At 51.5% G+C, this 14199-nt stretch overlaps 2 protein-coding genes across 6 annotated transcripts in view; one reads left to right on the forward strand and one right to left on the reverse strand.

Moving 5' to 3' along the window:
• The first annotated feature begins 2578 nt into the window (after positions 1 to 2578).
• Positions 2579 to 10908, forward strand: FABP3 (fatty acid binding protein 3). Of its 2 annotated transcripts, XR_007479089.1 has the most exons (5): positions 2579 to 3582; positions 6862 to 7034; positions 7866 to 7996; positions 8955 to 9056; positions 10591 to 10638. XR_007479089.1 is itself a non-coding variant. In XM_004266551.2 (4 exons), the coding sequence occupies exons 1-4, from the start codon at positions 3510 to 3512 to the stop codon at positions 10642 to 10644; spliced, it is 402 nt and encodes a 133-aa protein (XP_004266599.1). In that variant the 5' UTR covers positions 3414 to 3509; the 3' UTR covers positions 10645 to 10908. The 2 variants fall into 2 exon arrangements, 1 of the variants encoding a protein (XP_004266599.1); XM_004266551.2 differs by lacking the exon at positions 7866 to 7996 and having other exon boundaries at positions 3414 to 3582; positions 10591 to 10908.
• A 686-nt stretch (positions 10909 to 11594) lies between these two features.
• Positions 11595 to 14199, reverse strand: part of ZCCHC17 (zinc finger CCHC-type containing 17) — a 55505-nt gene continuing 52900 nt past the window's right edge. For all 4 annotated transcript variants that reach the window (XM_004266553.4, XM_049714069.1, XM_049713935.1 and 1 more), the window contains one exon: positions 11595 to 12498. In XM_004266553.4, coding sequence (XP_004266601.1) covers positions 12337 to 12498 — 162 coding nt within the window. In that variant the 3' untranslated portion in view covers positions 11595 to 12336. The remainder of the gene's footprint in view (positions 12499 to 14199) is intronic.

Below are 14199 nucleotides of genomic sequence, written 5' to 3' on the forward strand. Positions count from 1 at the left end.
GGGGAGGGTGTGGCGAGAAGGGCTGTCTAAGACTTGATTCCCTGGCAGGCAGAGACAGAGAGCCCCACCCCCATAACTACCCAAAGAGAAAAACTCCCAGTTGCAGGTATTGGGAGTGGGGTGAGGGGGGTCAGCATCCACAGACTTAGCCCCTGAAGGGGTAAAGGGAGGTTTCCAAGTCCCTGGGTCAGTGGACCTCCAAGCTCAGTTTCTTTGGCCTCTATCTCTCATACCTCCCCTGCTCCAGCAGCACATCCCCTAGTGGAGGCGTCCAGATGGCAGGGAGGTCCAGGGAACAGCTGAAGATGCTGAGTAGGCCTCCCTCTCCCTGCCTCCCCATGGCCCCACGGATCATCCGGTGCTGCCAGCCCATCTCATTGGCTCTCTCCTGGTTACTCGTCTCTCCTCTATCTTTCCAGCCTGTGGTTGCCGTGGAAACATAGTACAGTGACATCACTATAGGGTGAGGGCTGGGGCGATACTGCTCTTGGCAGGGACTGGTCTTGCTGCTTGCTAGATGTTAAATCCACATCTGGATCTACCAAGGGCAAGAAAGGGGGGCAGGAAAAGGGACAGGGCTCACATTCCTTCCTCTTGCCCCTCTTTCCCCAAATGTAGTGAGCATAAAAGGGCAGGGAGGGTGCAGGTAATCAGAGGGATGAGGAAAAGGCTGCAAATACCTAGAAGGGATAAGGATAAAAGTCACATGGAAAGGAGATAGGGTGAGGCTAGGCGTCAACTTTGATGAGCCAGGTCTGAGCGCGGTGGGGAGATGGGGTTAGGGCAGCGAGAATAGTGGGTCTGGGGGTTGTCTAGAGTTCCTCAAAGCACCATGCTGCTCAACTTAGGCAGGGCCCAAGAGAGGAAGCAAAAGGACTTTCTGGCAGCGTCCCCCTCAGCCCGCCCTGAAGATCTCTATACCACTTCCTCACAGCCACAGCAGTTTCTAATCCTGTCTTAGAAATAAGAAAGCTGATTAGAGAAGCAAAGCAATCTGCCTTGGGTGGCCCAGCAGGTGAGGGGCAGAGCTGATACCAGGTCTTAGGAGCCCTGCACTATCCGTGGAGATAATAACAGCAGCAGCAAGCAAATATTTATTCAATCTACCTTGCCCAGCATTAAAAAAAATTTTTTTAAATTTATTTATTGTATTTATTTTTGGCTGCATTGGGTCTTCATTGCTGCGCGCGGGCTTTCTCTAGTTGCGGCGAGCAGGGGCTACTCTCTTTGTCGCGGTGTGAGGCTTCTCATTGCGGTGGCTTCTCTTGTTGCGGAGCACAGGCTCTAGGTGCAGGGGCTTCAATAGTTGTAGCATGCAGACTCAGTAGTTGTGGCTTGCAGGCTCTAGAGCGCAGGCTCAGCAGTTGTGGCGCACAGGCTTAGCTGCCCCGCAGCACGTGGGATCTTCCTGGACCAGGGCTTGAACATTGTGTCCCCTGCATTGGCAGGCGGATTCTTAACCACTGTACAGCATTTTAAATGCATTATCTCATTTGATCTCCCAACACCTTTATACGGTAAATATTGTCATTTCCTCCATTTTCGAGATGAAACTGAGACTCAGAGTGGTTTAAGTGAGCTGCCCACAGCCACGGCTAGTACCCACTGGAATCAGAACTGGAACCCACATCTATCTGCCAGCAGCTGTTAGCCCAGCCCCAGCTCTCCAGCACTGCTTTATAAAGACCATGTAGGGAGAGAGCTCTGGTCCCTGGCTCTCCAGCCACTCAGTGTTTGAAAGAGGAGGAGGCCCTGTGTCTAAAGGTTGTGCCCTTGAGTTAGAAACTATCCCATCCCCCTCCTCCCCCTGTACCTGCTCTGGCAGTGAGGTCACTAGGGCTCTGTGCCCAGCCCTGAGGCCTGTCCTGCAGCTTTGGCAGAAATAAGCCCCCTTGGTCTTCTGGCAAGTGGACCTGTCCAAAAGAACCAAGACCTTGGGAGAGAGAGGGCTCTTCCTCCCTGGCCTTCTTCCCAGAAAGTTAGGGAAAGGGAGCAGATGTTCTCTACTTCCACATGGAGAAACAGAGGTACAGGGAGGCAGCCCACCACTCTGTATTGATACATGTGTGGCAGAGCTGGCGGGCCCCTTCTGGGTCCCTCTGTGAGGACCTCTGCGGGCCCGAGTTCAGCTGGGCACCACTCCATTATGTTTTGTGTCTTCCTTCATGAGCGTGTGTCTTGTTCGTGGCTGTCTTTCCAGAGCCTAGCCCAGGGCCTGGCACAAAGTAAGTGCTTTAATAACTGCTGGATTAAGAAATGAATGGGTTCCTCTAAGCTTCAACTATGCTCATCTGTAAAAAGGATAATAATAACACCTGCTTCAGGGACTTTGTTTTAAAAGTTCAATAAGACAATGCACTGAAAGCCCTCAGCATGCAATAAACAGCAATACAAGGTGGATCTGATTGTTATTAAAAGTGCTTTGGAAACTGTAGTGTCAAACAAGGTAGGTGACTGCCGGTCTCTGAAAGTGCCGGTTGCCTGCCAGTGTGCAGAGGTCAGAGAAGGGCAGCAGGTGGGGGCCGCAGCAGTCAGGCAGAACGGGGAGCTGTCCTTGAGCCTTGAAGAGCTGGCTGGAAGGACAGAATTTCTGAAGGCGGGTGAGGAGGGAACGGCCGACCGGAGCAAACGCTCGGAGCTGTGCGTAGAGGTCAGAAAAGCCTGGCGCACTGGCACGGTGGAGGGGTAGTTGGACCGCAGGAGGGAAAGGCTAGCGCGGGAGACATTCCGTAGGCAGGGGCGAGCACGTGAGGAGCAGGCGCGGCGCGGCGCGACGGGAAGGGTCACGCTTTTGCCCGGAGCAGGCGGAGGGCACTCGCTGCCCGCGGTGACTCTCCCCTCCACCGGGCAGTGGGGAGTGGCGGCAGAGCGCAGGGTCTGGGGCCGGCTAGACCAGGCTCGCCATCTGGGCTCCAATTCACTCCTTATTTCCTGCGACCTTGTCACTCCCCCTCTGAGCCCTGGACACGTCACCTGTAAAATGAAGACCGAGATGCTTGCGCCGCGAAGAGTCGGCCAGAGCTTTCCCGGCGTGGGCATCAGCCCAAAAGTTTCCTTTCTCCTCTAGACTCTCATCTCTGTTCTGACCTCAAGCTCGGGGAGGGACCAGGGGAGGGAAGATGTCCCTGGCGTGCGCCCCAGCTCACGGGCACCGTGCCCCGAACTGTTTTCTTTTTAGATTCTGAAGAGCGCCTTGAGGCCAGGGAAGGGAGTAGATCCTACCAGCCCGGGGCAGGGACTCGGACCCCCGGGACCCGCGCTGACGTAGGCGAGCCGGGCGCCACCGGGTGCCCCTTCCCCCTCCCCCCGGCGGGTTGGAGGATGGGCGGTCAGCCCCAGGCTAGCTAGCGCCTGCCTGGGGCTTCCTATTTCGGGAGCGGGGTGTGGGCCACGCCCCGTCACGTGATGCAAGGGCCTTTTAAAGCTGCAGCGCGGGCTGGGAGCCGCAGGTCCCGGAATCCTTGCACGCGTGCTCTATCGTCTCTTTCTCAGCCTAGCCCAGCCTCACCATGGTGGACGCCTTCGTGGGCACCTGGAAGTTAGTGGACAGCAAGAATTTCGATGACTACATGAAGTCAATCGGTGAGGGCGGCTCGGGGTGCTGGGCTGGGGATGGGCTGGCCGCGTGCCGGGTCGGAGCAGCGCTCCAGCTGTGGCTACCTACCCTGCACGCCTGCTGCATCCCTCCTGGTAAAAGTTGGGGAACCCGGGGATGCGGAGAAGGTGGCAGCCTGTGCTAGGGCATGCGAGGCCTGTTGGGAGGGGTTTCTTCCAGTTCCGCGCTCGCCACACGGCACGCGGCACGCGGGATCTTGGTTCCCCGACCAGGGATGGAACCCCTGCCGCCTTCAGTGGAAGCGCAGAGTCCTAACCACTGGACCGACAGGGAATTCCGGGGAGGGGGCTTTCATGTTCTGAACTTGGCAAGAGGGATTCCCAGGCAAGGAGGCTCAAGGAGGCAGCTGTGTCGGTCGATGTGGGGGCAGGGAGGCGCTTTCGGGGAAGAAAGGCTTTTGATCTGGAGGTAGGGGGCGGGTTGGATAAAACGGGAGGGGAGGGAGGAAAAGAAGAGGAGCATGGGTGGTCTAAGAACTGGAGCCTGAACAGTGAAAGGGGGCAGATTGATGGGAAGTGTCCTATGGCCTAAAGTAGGGGATCCCCAGGAGGAAGAAGATGGAAGGGGGGAACAGCCCTGAACAGGATATGAGGAGCTGAGACAGGAGCCTGCACAGTTAGCAACAACCCCTCACCCTCTACGTTGGGTTAGTTAGGGTAAAGGATTGTCGCTGCAGGGTGCCCTCTTTCTCACTAACCAGCCTAGTGGTAGGGTAGGGCAAGAGGCCCCATCACCAGCTGCAACCCAAGGATAACTGCTCACTGGGGAGGTGTCTGGTGGAGGGGTACAGCAAAGGGGCCTGGAGCAAAGCCAAGACCTGGTAAAGCCAGGAAGGGTCTTCGGTCTAGGAGGCTGTGGTGCTGGGATGGGGGAGAATGAAGATTCAAAGAATCTTGCAGAGGAGGACTTTGGAGGTCTCTGTGCCTTGGTTCAACAGTTGAAGAAGCCAAGACCCAGAGAGAGTAGAAACTTGTCAAATCAATTCCACAGCAGAGCTGTTATGAAAGCCTAGATTTCTAGATCGGCAACCCAGAGAAGTTCCCATTATGGACGCCAGGGGTGGGAGTGGTAAGAACTGCTTAACTAAGCGTTGACCTCAGCCCTTCCCCTTCTAATATGGGCTAGGCAAAGAGGGTGATATCCTTTCTCTGGAATCCCCAGCTATGAGATTATCCTGGTCCCCCAGGCTAGGATAGGGAAAACTGGAATGTTATTCATGACTGAGCTAGGTTCCATGCCTTCCTTCCAGGGAAGGGGGGCTGGATAACCCAAAGAAGGGGTGGGGGGTCCACTCCAGGCACCTCCCACCTGTTCCTGACCCCTGAAATAAGGACCGCAACTGTTGGCTTTTAAGGCCAAAGTGCTCAACTGCCCCTACTCTATGCTGAGCATTATGCCCAATGATTCCAGGAAGGTAGTAATTCTTGGAGAAGTAGGGGACCCTGGGCAGCTGTTGGGGAAGGTGGAATGCCCATAGCTAGTTCCTCTCCCAAGTGTCTCCCAGCAGACATTAGGACTGAAGACCTGGGTCCCTGAAGTGAGTCATACCATCCGTACCACCCTTGCTCCCTTATTTTGCCCCAACCTGGGTTAGGGGGCTGAGAATCCAGCTAGCCTGCTGTTGTACAGATGGAAAAAATGAGATACCCATGGGGGAGAAAAGACCTTCCTTAGCTCTCAGTAAATAGCTTCAGCTTCGTTTCTAAGTAGAACCCATCTCTTTGCAAGACTCCAAATGCTGTAACTTTCTCTTAGCTGAGTCTCTCACCCACTCCACAATGCCTTCCTTCCTCAAACGCTCCACACCTCTGGGTAGGTCCTAAGTAAACAGAGCTCCTTGTGCAGTGACAAGGCCCTGCTCTGTGCTGGGGTGTGGGACTGACCTGACTCACTCTGATAACAGGGGGCAAGGCCAAGTCCCTCAGTAGCCAGGCAGGGTGGGCCAGCAGCAGCACAGCTGCCTGTGCCCCTCTTGTTTTAAACCAAGAGTTCTCAGAGGACAAAGAGGCCCAGCCTAGTTAGTACCAGTGATCTCAGGCACACTTGGTGGCCGTAGGCCACAGATGAAGTACATGCCGGGAAGCAGGATGGCCCAGGAGGAAAAGTGAACAGTTTTAGAGCCTAAATTCAAATCTAGGTCAACCACTTAACCCTTTGACTTCGGGCAAAAGTCACTTCACTCTCCAAGCCTTATTTGTAAATTGGGGATAATAAAATCCACCATTCAGGGCTGTAATAAACATTAAGTAAAACAACCCATGTAGCCAGGCACATCTGGAGACTTTCCACCCACCCCCTCACCACAGCCTCTGCCCTTGGAGGACAGCTCAGCAGAGGCTGCTCAGAGCAGAGGGGGAGGTTGGAGGCAAAAGGACAGATCTCAGGAAAGCCACAACCTGCAGGGCTCTTTGTTCCACACTCTCTTGCATTACTCAGGGAAGCCATGCTTGGGCCAGGAGGGGAGTTCCCACAGAGCCTTAGACCAGGAGACCTGGATTGGAGTCCTGACTGCCTACCACTTTAGGCCTCTCCTAAATCTGCACACTGAGACAAACACTCCCTTTTGTCTCCTCCTAGATCATGGTTAAGAGGCTTGGAAAATGTCTTTGTTACCATACATGGAGGACAAGAGCACCAGTGCATCTCAGGGTAAAAACTTTCAAAGGTGGAAAATTCTTGTCCATAGGCTCTGGAAGGCAAAGTCCACATATACTTCTTTCTCCCTCAGCCTGTGCCTTGAAAGCTGCTCAGGTGCCCTGGAAGGGAGCCTTGCGCTCCAGCCTTTATAGATGAGCAGTACAGTGAGCTCTGCAGTTGAACATTCTGGATTTGAATTCCAGATTTGTGACCCTCGGCTTCAACTCATTCTCAGTTTTTGCATCTGTAAAATAGAGATAATAGCATCAGTCCTTCGGGGAGACTGGAAGGACTGAATGAGATTACACGTGTAGTTTTTACCACACAGAAAGCACTTAATAGTAGCTTATTCTAATCTCAGCTCTGCCACTGACTTGCTCTGAGACATGCCTGTCCATTAAGTTTCTCATCTGTCTAATGGGATCAGTAATGTCTCTTCACCACCCAGAGCTAACGGGAAGACTGAATCAACAGCCATGCAAAGTCTTTAAAAGTTCTCACCCTTCTTTTCCCCCTTCCCCACATCCAGGCCTAAGAGTTGGTCACTGAGCTCCGTGTACCCTGCCTCTCGCTCTAGCTCATATTCATACCCTTCCCTCTGCCCTCAGGTGTGGGTTTTGCTACCAGGCAGGTGGCCAACGTGACCAAGCCTACCACAGTCATCGAAGTGAACGGGGACACAATCACCATAAAAACACAAAGCACCTTTAAGAACACGGAGGTCAGCTTCAAGCTGGGAGTGGAGTTCGATGAGACAACAGCAGATGACAGGAAGGTCAAGGTGAGTCAAGGAAGGGTCCATGGGGAATGGAAGGCCCTGAAGGGGATTACGGTGGCGCCCTATTATTGCACGTTGAGGGGTAGGCTATCATGGGGGATTGAAGTGGCAAATGAGGTCCATAACGCCTGTGCAGTGCTGGGATGTCCCAAGTGCTAAATGCATGTTAGTCCTATCTTGTTCTCCCTCCCATCTTGGGAAGCATCTACCTGTTGCCTCTGGGAGTGGGCAGCACAGAGCCTGGATAGTCTGACCTCACTGTCTACGCCAGCTCCAGCTGGGTGACCTTGTGTATGGCATGCAACAGCTCTGGCTTTCTTTCCCCTTCCATAGATGGGGGCTTATGTGGACATGGCTGTGACCTCGGGTGCTTTAGGGAACAATGCCCAGAAGTCAAGGTCCTCCACCGAAAGGTCATCCTGGCCTTCAGGAGCCAAGGAGACAGCTGGGGACAAGAGGTTGAGACCTACTCAGATGCTTCCTCTTCTCCAGCCTCCACTTCCAGGGCTTGGCCAGTGACCCTGAGAAACCATTTCCAATGCTGCCAGCCTACAGGCAGGAAAAACTATATTCTGGATAGAGCATTGTCTTTGGTGTCTTCTCACCAAGCCTCAGCCCCTCTCCTTCTGGGGAGGGAGAGTACATCTGCCCCCAGTCTTAGGACTCGTCACCCGGTGGTGGCTGTCTTGGCAGCTTGCCTCAGGCCTTCCAGCCACTGAGCCAGGCATGGAAGAGAGAACTAAGGGGTTTTGCTCTCAACAGGGTGTACCTATAGCAGTACCTTTCCACCAGACCTTTCCATTCAGCTCCTCAGCTGTTTCTTCTTCCTCACAGCTGCTCCCAAGGAGAGGAGAGGGTCTAATCTCCTCCCTGTGGAGGAAGCTGGAGCCCAGCCCAGGATCATACAGGAAGCTGGCAGCAGAGATGGGATGGTACCCAAAGATGGCAGCCTACCTTGGAGAGAGGTGCCTGCCCTACCACATGCCTTTGCCTCCTTGAACTAGCCTACCTTCTTGAAGGGCAAGAACCCCAGTTAAACACAACAGTAGTTCTCTGGGATGCCTAGGCTAAACCTAACCTGCTCTGAATGGACAAAAAGCTAGAGGAATGAGAATGAGGAGGAAGGTGGTGGTAAGGGTGCACACCCACCGACCCACTGGCCCCAAAGCACATACACACAGCCTTTGCAGACCTTCTACTGAACCCTGGTCAGTCAGGGTACCCTAGCCTGGCTTAGAGCCCCCAAATTTCTAGAGAAGAGAGACCTGGGAGAGTTGCCAAATGAGAGCCAGCTGATGCAGGCTGGCAGCACCCATAAGATTAAGTGGACATTTGACCAGGGCTGTGGAACACTCCAAGGGCCCGCAGTCCTAGGACCTGGCAGTTGCTGCCCACTCGTCACCTGAAGGGGGTCACTTGATATGGACCGAGAGGAGTAGGAATACACGGCAGGGTCCAATTTTCCAATACCTCCCGCCCCCAAGGGTCTTTTAGACATTACGTGTGATCACCACTTGGCCGGAGAGTCTCAGGATTACTCCTCCTCACCAGTCTTTCACAGGCATTGGGCTGGTCCCCCTACTCTGTGTCTTAGTGAGACTGGGCTGTGGGCATCACCTAGAGTACGGGATAAGTGCCCATCCTGAAGGCTGGTGGCGCTTCTCAGAGCCAGGCTGTTCCTCTCCACTGTGCCATCTGCCTCTCCCTACTCGCCCAACAGCTGAAGGCCCCTCCCCCGGCCAAGCAGCAGTGGTGAACTAGACATCCTATGGGGCTAGGTTGGAGGTGGGCTGCCTGATCTCTGATCCTAGCATTGTCAATAGGGATAGAGGCTGGGTCCTTTGTGGCCCCAGTGACCAGACCCCTTCCTGCCCCTCAATCCTAGCTCAGATCTCAGCTCAGGCCTCTACCCTCTTTCCACAGTCCATTGTGACGCTGGATGGAGGCAAACTCGTCCACGTGCAGAAGTGGAACGGACAAGAGACAACACTTGTGCGGGAAGTAGTTGCTGGGAAACTCATCCTGGTAAGATGGATAACTCTGGGGCCTCACCCAATTCGTTTCTACTGCCCCTTCAGCCAAGCCTATTGTGAAAAGCCAAGGTCATCAGTGGGACCAATGGAAGCTGGAACAATGGAGGGTGGAGGCAGGCCTGGGTGGTATTAGGTAGGAATTTTCTATGTAGTGGCTTTGGACTTGGTTTAAATCTCAGCTTATAGGGTGCATGACTTTGGACAAGTCACCTTCTCCAAGTCCAACTGTAAAGTGGGTGTTAATAACACTAACCTTGTAGGGCTGCTGGGAAGTCTGAAGGAGACAGTGGATGCAGAGCACAGAGCATCACTGGTGTGGGACCACTACAGTGGGCGCACTCCATGGCCTTAGTTTCATGCTCTGCATTGCCGCATTGCCTTGCCCCAGGGAGAGGTAGAAAGCTTGGCCAAATCTGATTCCAGGCCCATAGGAGAGGCTCCCATCTCCCAAGCCTTTGGGCAGGGACAGGCTGGTGATCGGTGGGGCCCCAACTGACAGCACAGTCATTTCTACTTCATTCCAGGCTCACCTCCTCTCAGAGCTTTCCATGCCTGGCCTACTATAAGTACCTAAGGCCTGGGCTGGAAATGACAAACAAGCTGGCAGATCTGTCTGTTTAGGGACAAACTTGGGGACTTCACTTGAAGAATGTAGCCTTGACTGAACACCCCCAGGGGTGGAGACAGCAGCCACCCGTGATCTCTGCCTCCTTATTCTGTAGGGCCTCAGGTTTTCGCCTCAGCATCTTCACTGCAGACCTTCTTGGGTCAGTGTAACCTGGTCACTGCATTCTTGCACTTACACAGGGCAGGGGGCCCTGCAGAGTTAATAATGAGTTACCTAGCTCTGGTGGGAATGTGATATACAGCACCAAATACTCACTGGGCAGTTAAGCTATGGTGAAACCATGGGCCTGGCTCTGTGATGCCAGGCAGGATGCTGGGGGTTCAGGCCTCTGGCCCTGGCACTACCCTAAGTTAGGGAAAGAATGGAGAGTTGGTGGCCTAGTAAAGTCCTTTCCCAAGAGCCTCTGGACATTTTTATTCACCTGTTTGTCTACTATGTGCCAGGCACCATCTTAGGCACTAAAGATGAAGGGAGAGGAGTGGTACAAGGGAAAGAGAAACACTCTGGGATCTTGACCAAGTTACTTCCTCCCTGAAAGCTCATTTCCCCAAATCTCTACAAGAGGAATTACAATGCCTAACTTAAAGACTTAGGGGAACTTCCTGGTGGTCCAGTGGTTAGGACTTGGTGCTTTCACTGCTGTGGCCCGGGTTCAATCCCTGGTTGGGGAACTAAGATCCCACAAACCACATGACATGGCCAAAAAAAAAAAAAAAAAGAAGACTTGGTGTAAGCATTAGGAAAAAATACATGTAAAGTACCTGGCACGTAGTAGGTAGGCAGTAAATGAAAATTTTTAGCATGAAGGTAGAGGGCTCTCCCCATCAGAGTGGAGAGTATTCCCAGTACCTTCTGTGTGTACACCCCTGCCCTAACCTGACTCTGTGTTTTCTTCCAGACACTCACCCACTGCAATGCAGTTTGCACTCGCACTTACGAGAAAGGGGCATGACCTGCCCACTCCCTCAACAACTCCTCCTCTGCCAGTTGGCTACTCCTGGACTCAGCACCAGATTGACTCATTTTTTTTCCTTTGGCATTTTGTATAAATCCACCTTGATTGGGGAAATTCTCCTGGGGTCAGGTGGCACCAGCCTGGATCCAGTTCTGTTCTCATTGTGTATGTTTGTTTTTTTAACTGCACCCAAAGGGTGCTCTGAGGTCAATAAAGCAGCACCTAGGCCACCCAGTTGCCTTTTTGCTTTTGGTGACATGATTCTGGGAGTCTCAGTTTCTGTGTGTGTCAGAGAGTAGGCATAAACGACTGCCACTCAGGAAGAAGCACTGGATGAGAGACTGCAATGGACAGTCTCAGGGACAGTGATAGCTGATCACCTTACACGTACAAAAAATAAAACGGCTGTACCTACAACTTCCCTTTACACTGCCCCCTCCCTATGGCCAAATGAGCTAGTCCAACCTGGAATAATCACTCAGTGGTGGGGCTTCTGAACTGTCACCTCAGGTCCATCCTGCACTGAATGCCTTTGGGTCTGGACAGTTGCTCTTCTCTGTGGAATGCTGTGGTCTCTCTCTTTCCAGAACACAGGCTTAGGACACAGGATCCAGGCTTGTGCCAGTGGTAGTGGGAGAAAATGCCCACTGGCGAAGATGACTGCTGAGCATCTGCCTATGTGCTAGGCCATTACTCATGGTTCAAATTCTTACTGGTTCTCTAATCAGCCCTGGGGGAGAGGTCATCTGATCATTACAGAAGTGAGGGCTTATAAGTGATCTAAGAAGGCTGTGACTTGCTAGTGCCTCTGGCGCTGTACCTTAGCTGGGCCACTCTCTAAGGTCTAAGGTAACATGTTAAATGTTTTTCTGTCACCTAATGCAGCCTCAGTGACTTTTAAGTCTGTAAGTTACAGGAAGAGGGATTATACCAATAAGGACTCTCAATAAGTTTAAAACCAAGCACACTTCCATTTAGGGCCAGGAATTTAAGCAGAGACCTGAAATGGAACCAACTGATTCACATTGTAGTAAATAAAAGTAAAGCAATGATCTTGGCTTGAGCTGTCTGGTTCAGTGATCGGGCGGAACGTCACACACAAGCTCAGTCACTGCAAACAATGGTTTTCTGGCTGTGACCCCTGGCTGTCATTCTAACATAGTAGAATCATGTTAGGGGGAATGGAAAAAGTGAGCACCACTTCTTACCATGTTCTCCCTAGTACTGCCAGTCTCCCTCTGCCCCTCTGTTGGATGCAGCAGGTATCACCCACCAATCAGCCCAAGGAAGGCCAACAGGGAGGGGCCAATCACTCTGTTCTCCAACTACAGCCAGACTCACCTCCACAGCAGTACCTGTGGCTCTAGCCTGGACTCTGGCTCTGGCAGTGGCAGCTGGAAGAGGGTAATAGGACCTTCTGCTGAATGAAGGAAGTTGGGTGAATGAATGGGTCAGCTGCAGGGGTCACTTGCAAAGGGACTGGAGTGATAAGAAAACAACTCATTCAGGCAGATACTTTTGATATCTCCCAAACCTGCCTGTGGCAGGAGGGGAAGCCATCTCCCATGGGAGAGAAGTCAATGGGGTGGAAGGCCATATTCTCACTACTGAGTCTTTCCAGGAGCCAACGCTTCAAGGCACAAGGCTCCTGGTTCCTTCTCTCCACCACCCCCTCCACTCTTTCCACTCTCACTCCTTGTGCTTCTTCTTGTGCTTCTTCTTCTTTTTCTTCTTCTTTGCTGCCTTGCTGTCTTTTGACGTGTGCCTTGCCCTCTTGCCTGTATCACTCTCAGAGTCTGAGCTGTCAGAGTCAGATGACTTCCTGTCTCTATGTTTCTTTTTCTTCTTTTCCTAAAAAAAATAAATGAATAAAATAAAAACTCAACATTGTATGTATATATTTGCTTTAAAAAATCATGGCCTGTAATCATTAGGAGATAACTTAATAGATTAAAAAACATTAATTAGGGCTTCCCTGGGGGCGCCAGTGGTTGGGAATCCGCCTGCCAATGCAGGGGACACGGGTTCAAGCCCTGGTCCGGGAAGATCCCACATGCCGCGGAGCAACGAAGCCTGTGCGCCACAACTACTGAAACCCGCATGCCTACAGCCCACGAGCCGCAGCTGGAGAAAGCCTGCACGCAGCAACGGGGACACAATGCAGCCAAAAATAAATAATTAAAAAAAACATTAATTAAAAAAACAAATTATATCTTTAAGTACTAACAAGAAAAAGTGCTCAAAATGAGCGAAAAAGGATCAAGTCATAATGCAGTATGTATTCTAGGTTCCAGGGTATGTAACAATATATGTGTGTATGTTTATACACACACACACATATACATGCATACCATATGTATTATATATATTTACATATATAAATTATAATATTTAGTACATTAAATCATAATATAATATGTGTATTTAACAGACCTGTATATATTTAAAATACACAGAAAACAATGGAAAGGATACAAACAGTTACAAGTGTTACCTCAGGAATGAACTGCATACAGGGAAGCTGAGGTCTTCCGCTGTCCTTTTTCATTTTTTTTTTAAACAAGCATTTATTACTTTCTTTCTCTTTTTTCAGCCGTGCCACGCGGATTGAGGGATCTTAGTTCCCCGACCAGGGACTGAACCCGGGCCGTGGCAGTGAAAGCGTTGAGTCCTAACCACTGGACCACCAGAGAACTCCCTATTACTTTCATTTTTAAAAAGCACAGGATATTAAAGCTGAAAGGAGTCCTTAGAGATCACCTAGTCTGACTAGAGACAGTACTTCACATGCCCAAGAATATGAGAGTAATGGATTCAGGACTCCTGACTCCCAGTCTGGTTTCTATTAGACCCTGCTGCCAGGGAAAATAACCGCCATCAATTAATAAGGCCCCACCTGCTACCCTTGAATATTTACCATCTCTAAGTTTCGCAACCAACCTTACAAGAGTATACTGATAAAGAAAAAAGCTCAGAAAGAACTTTCTCAACACTTCCCACCACACTACGCCACCAAATTAACAGCACAAACGCACACAAAGGCTGAGACCCTGATTCCCAGGCTTCTGTAGGGTACTTGGAGCAGTTTGTAAGCACTGAATAAACCTTTTCATTGAATTGCAAATATGTATATTGCCTTGGTAAGGTTTCTAAGGAGAGACTATGGGGGGCGAAAGTGAGAGTAGAAGAGGGCAAGGCTCCTGCTCCTCCCATTAGGCTTCCATCCAGCATCCGGAGACTGTAAGTCTGCCTGATAGACTAGGTCTTGGGAGCTGGCTGTGAGAAATGGTGGACAAAACACAGAACCAGGTGTTAGACCCAGACATGAGTTCTGGCTCTGCCACTTACTATTACTCTTCTGTAACCCTGGGCAAGTCATTTCACCTCACTGAGGCCTAGTCTCCTCAAATGTAAAACAGAGATAAGAACAGCACCTGTGTCACATGGTGGTGAAGAGATAGTATCTGTGGCTGGAGAAGTTGGAAACCACTCGCCCCAGATCACACAGGCAGGGCTGGGATCTGCATGTAGATCATATGACTGGAAATCTCC

This window comes from Orcinus orca, chromosome 1 (assembly GCF_937001465.1).
Source record: "Orcinus orca chromosome 1, mOrcOrc1.1, whole genome shotgun sequence".
In the NCBI taxonomy this organism is placed as follows: domain Eukaryota; kingdom Metazoa; phylum Chordata; class Mammalia; order Artiodactyla; family Delphinidae; genus Orcinus; species Orcinus orca.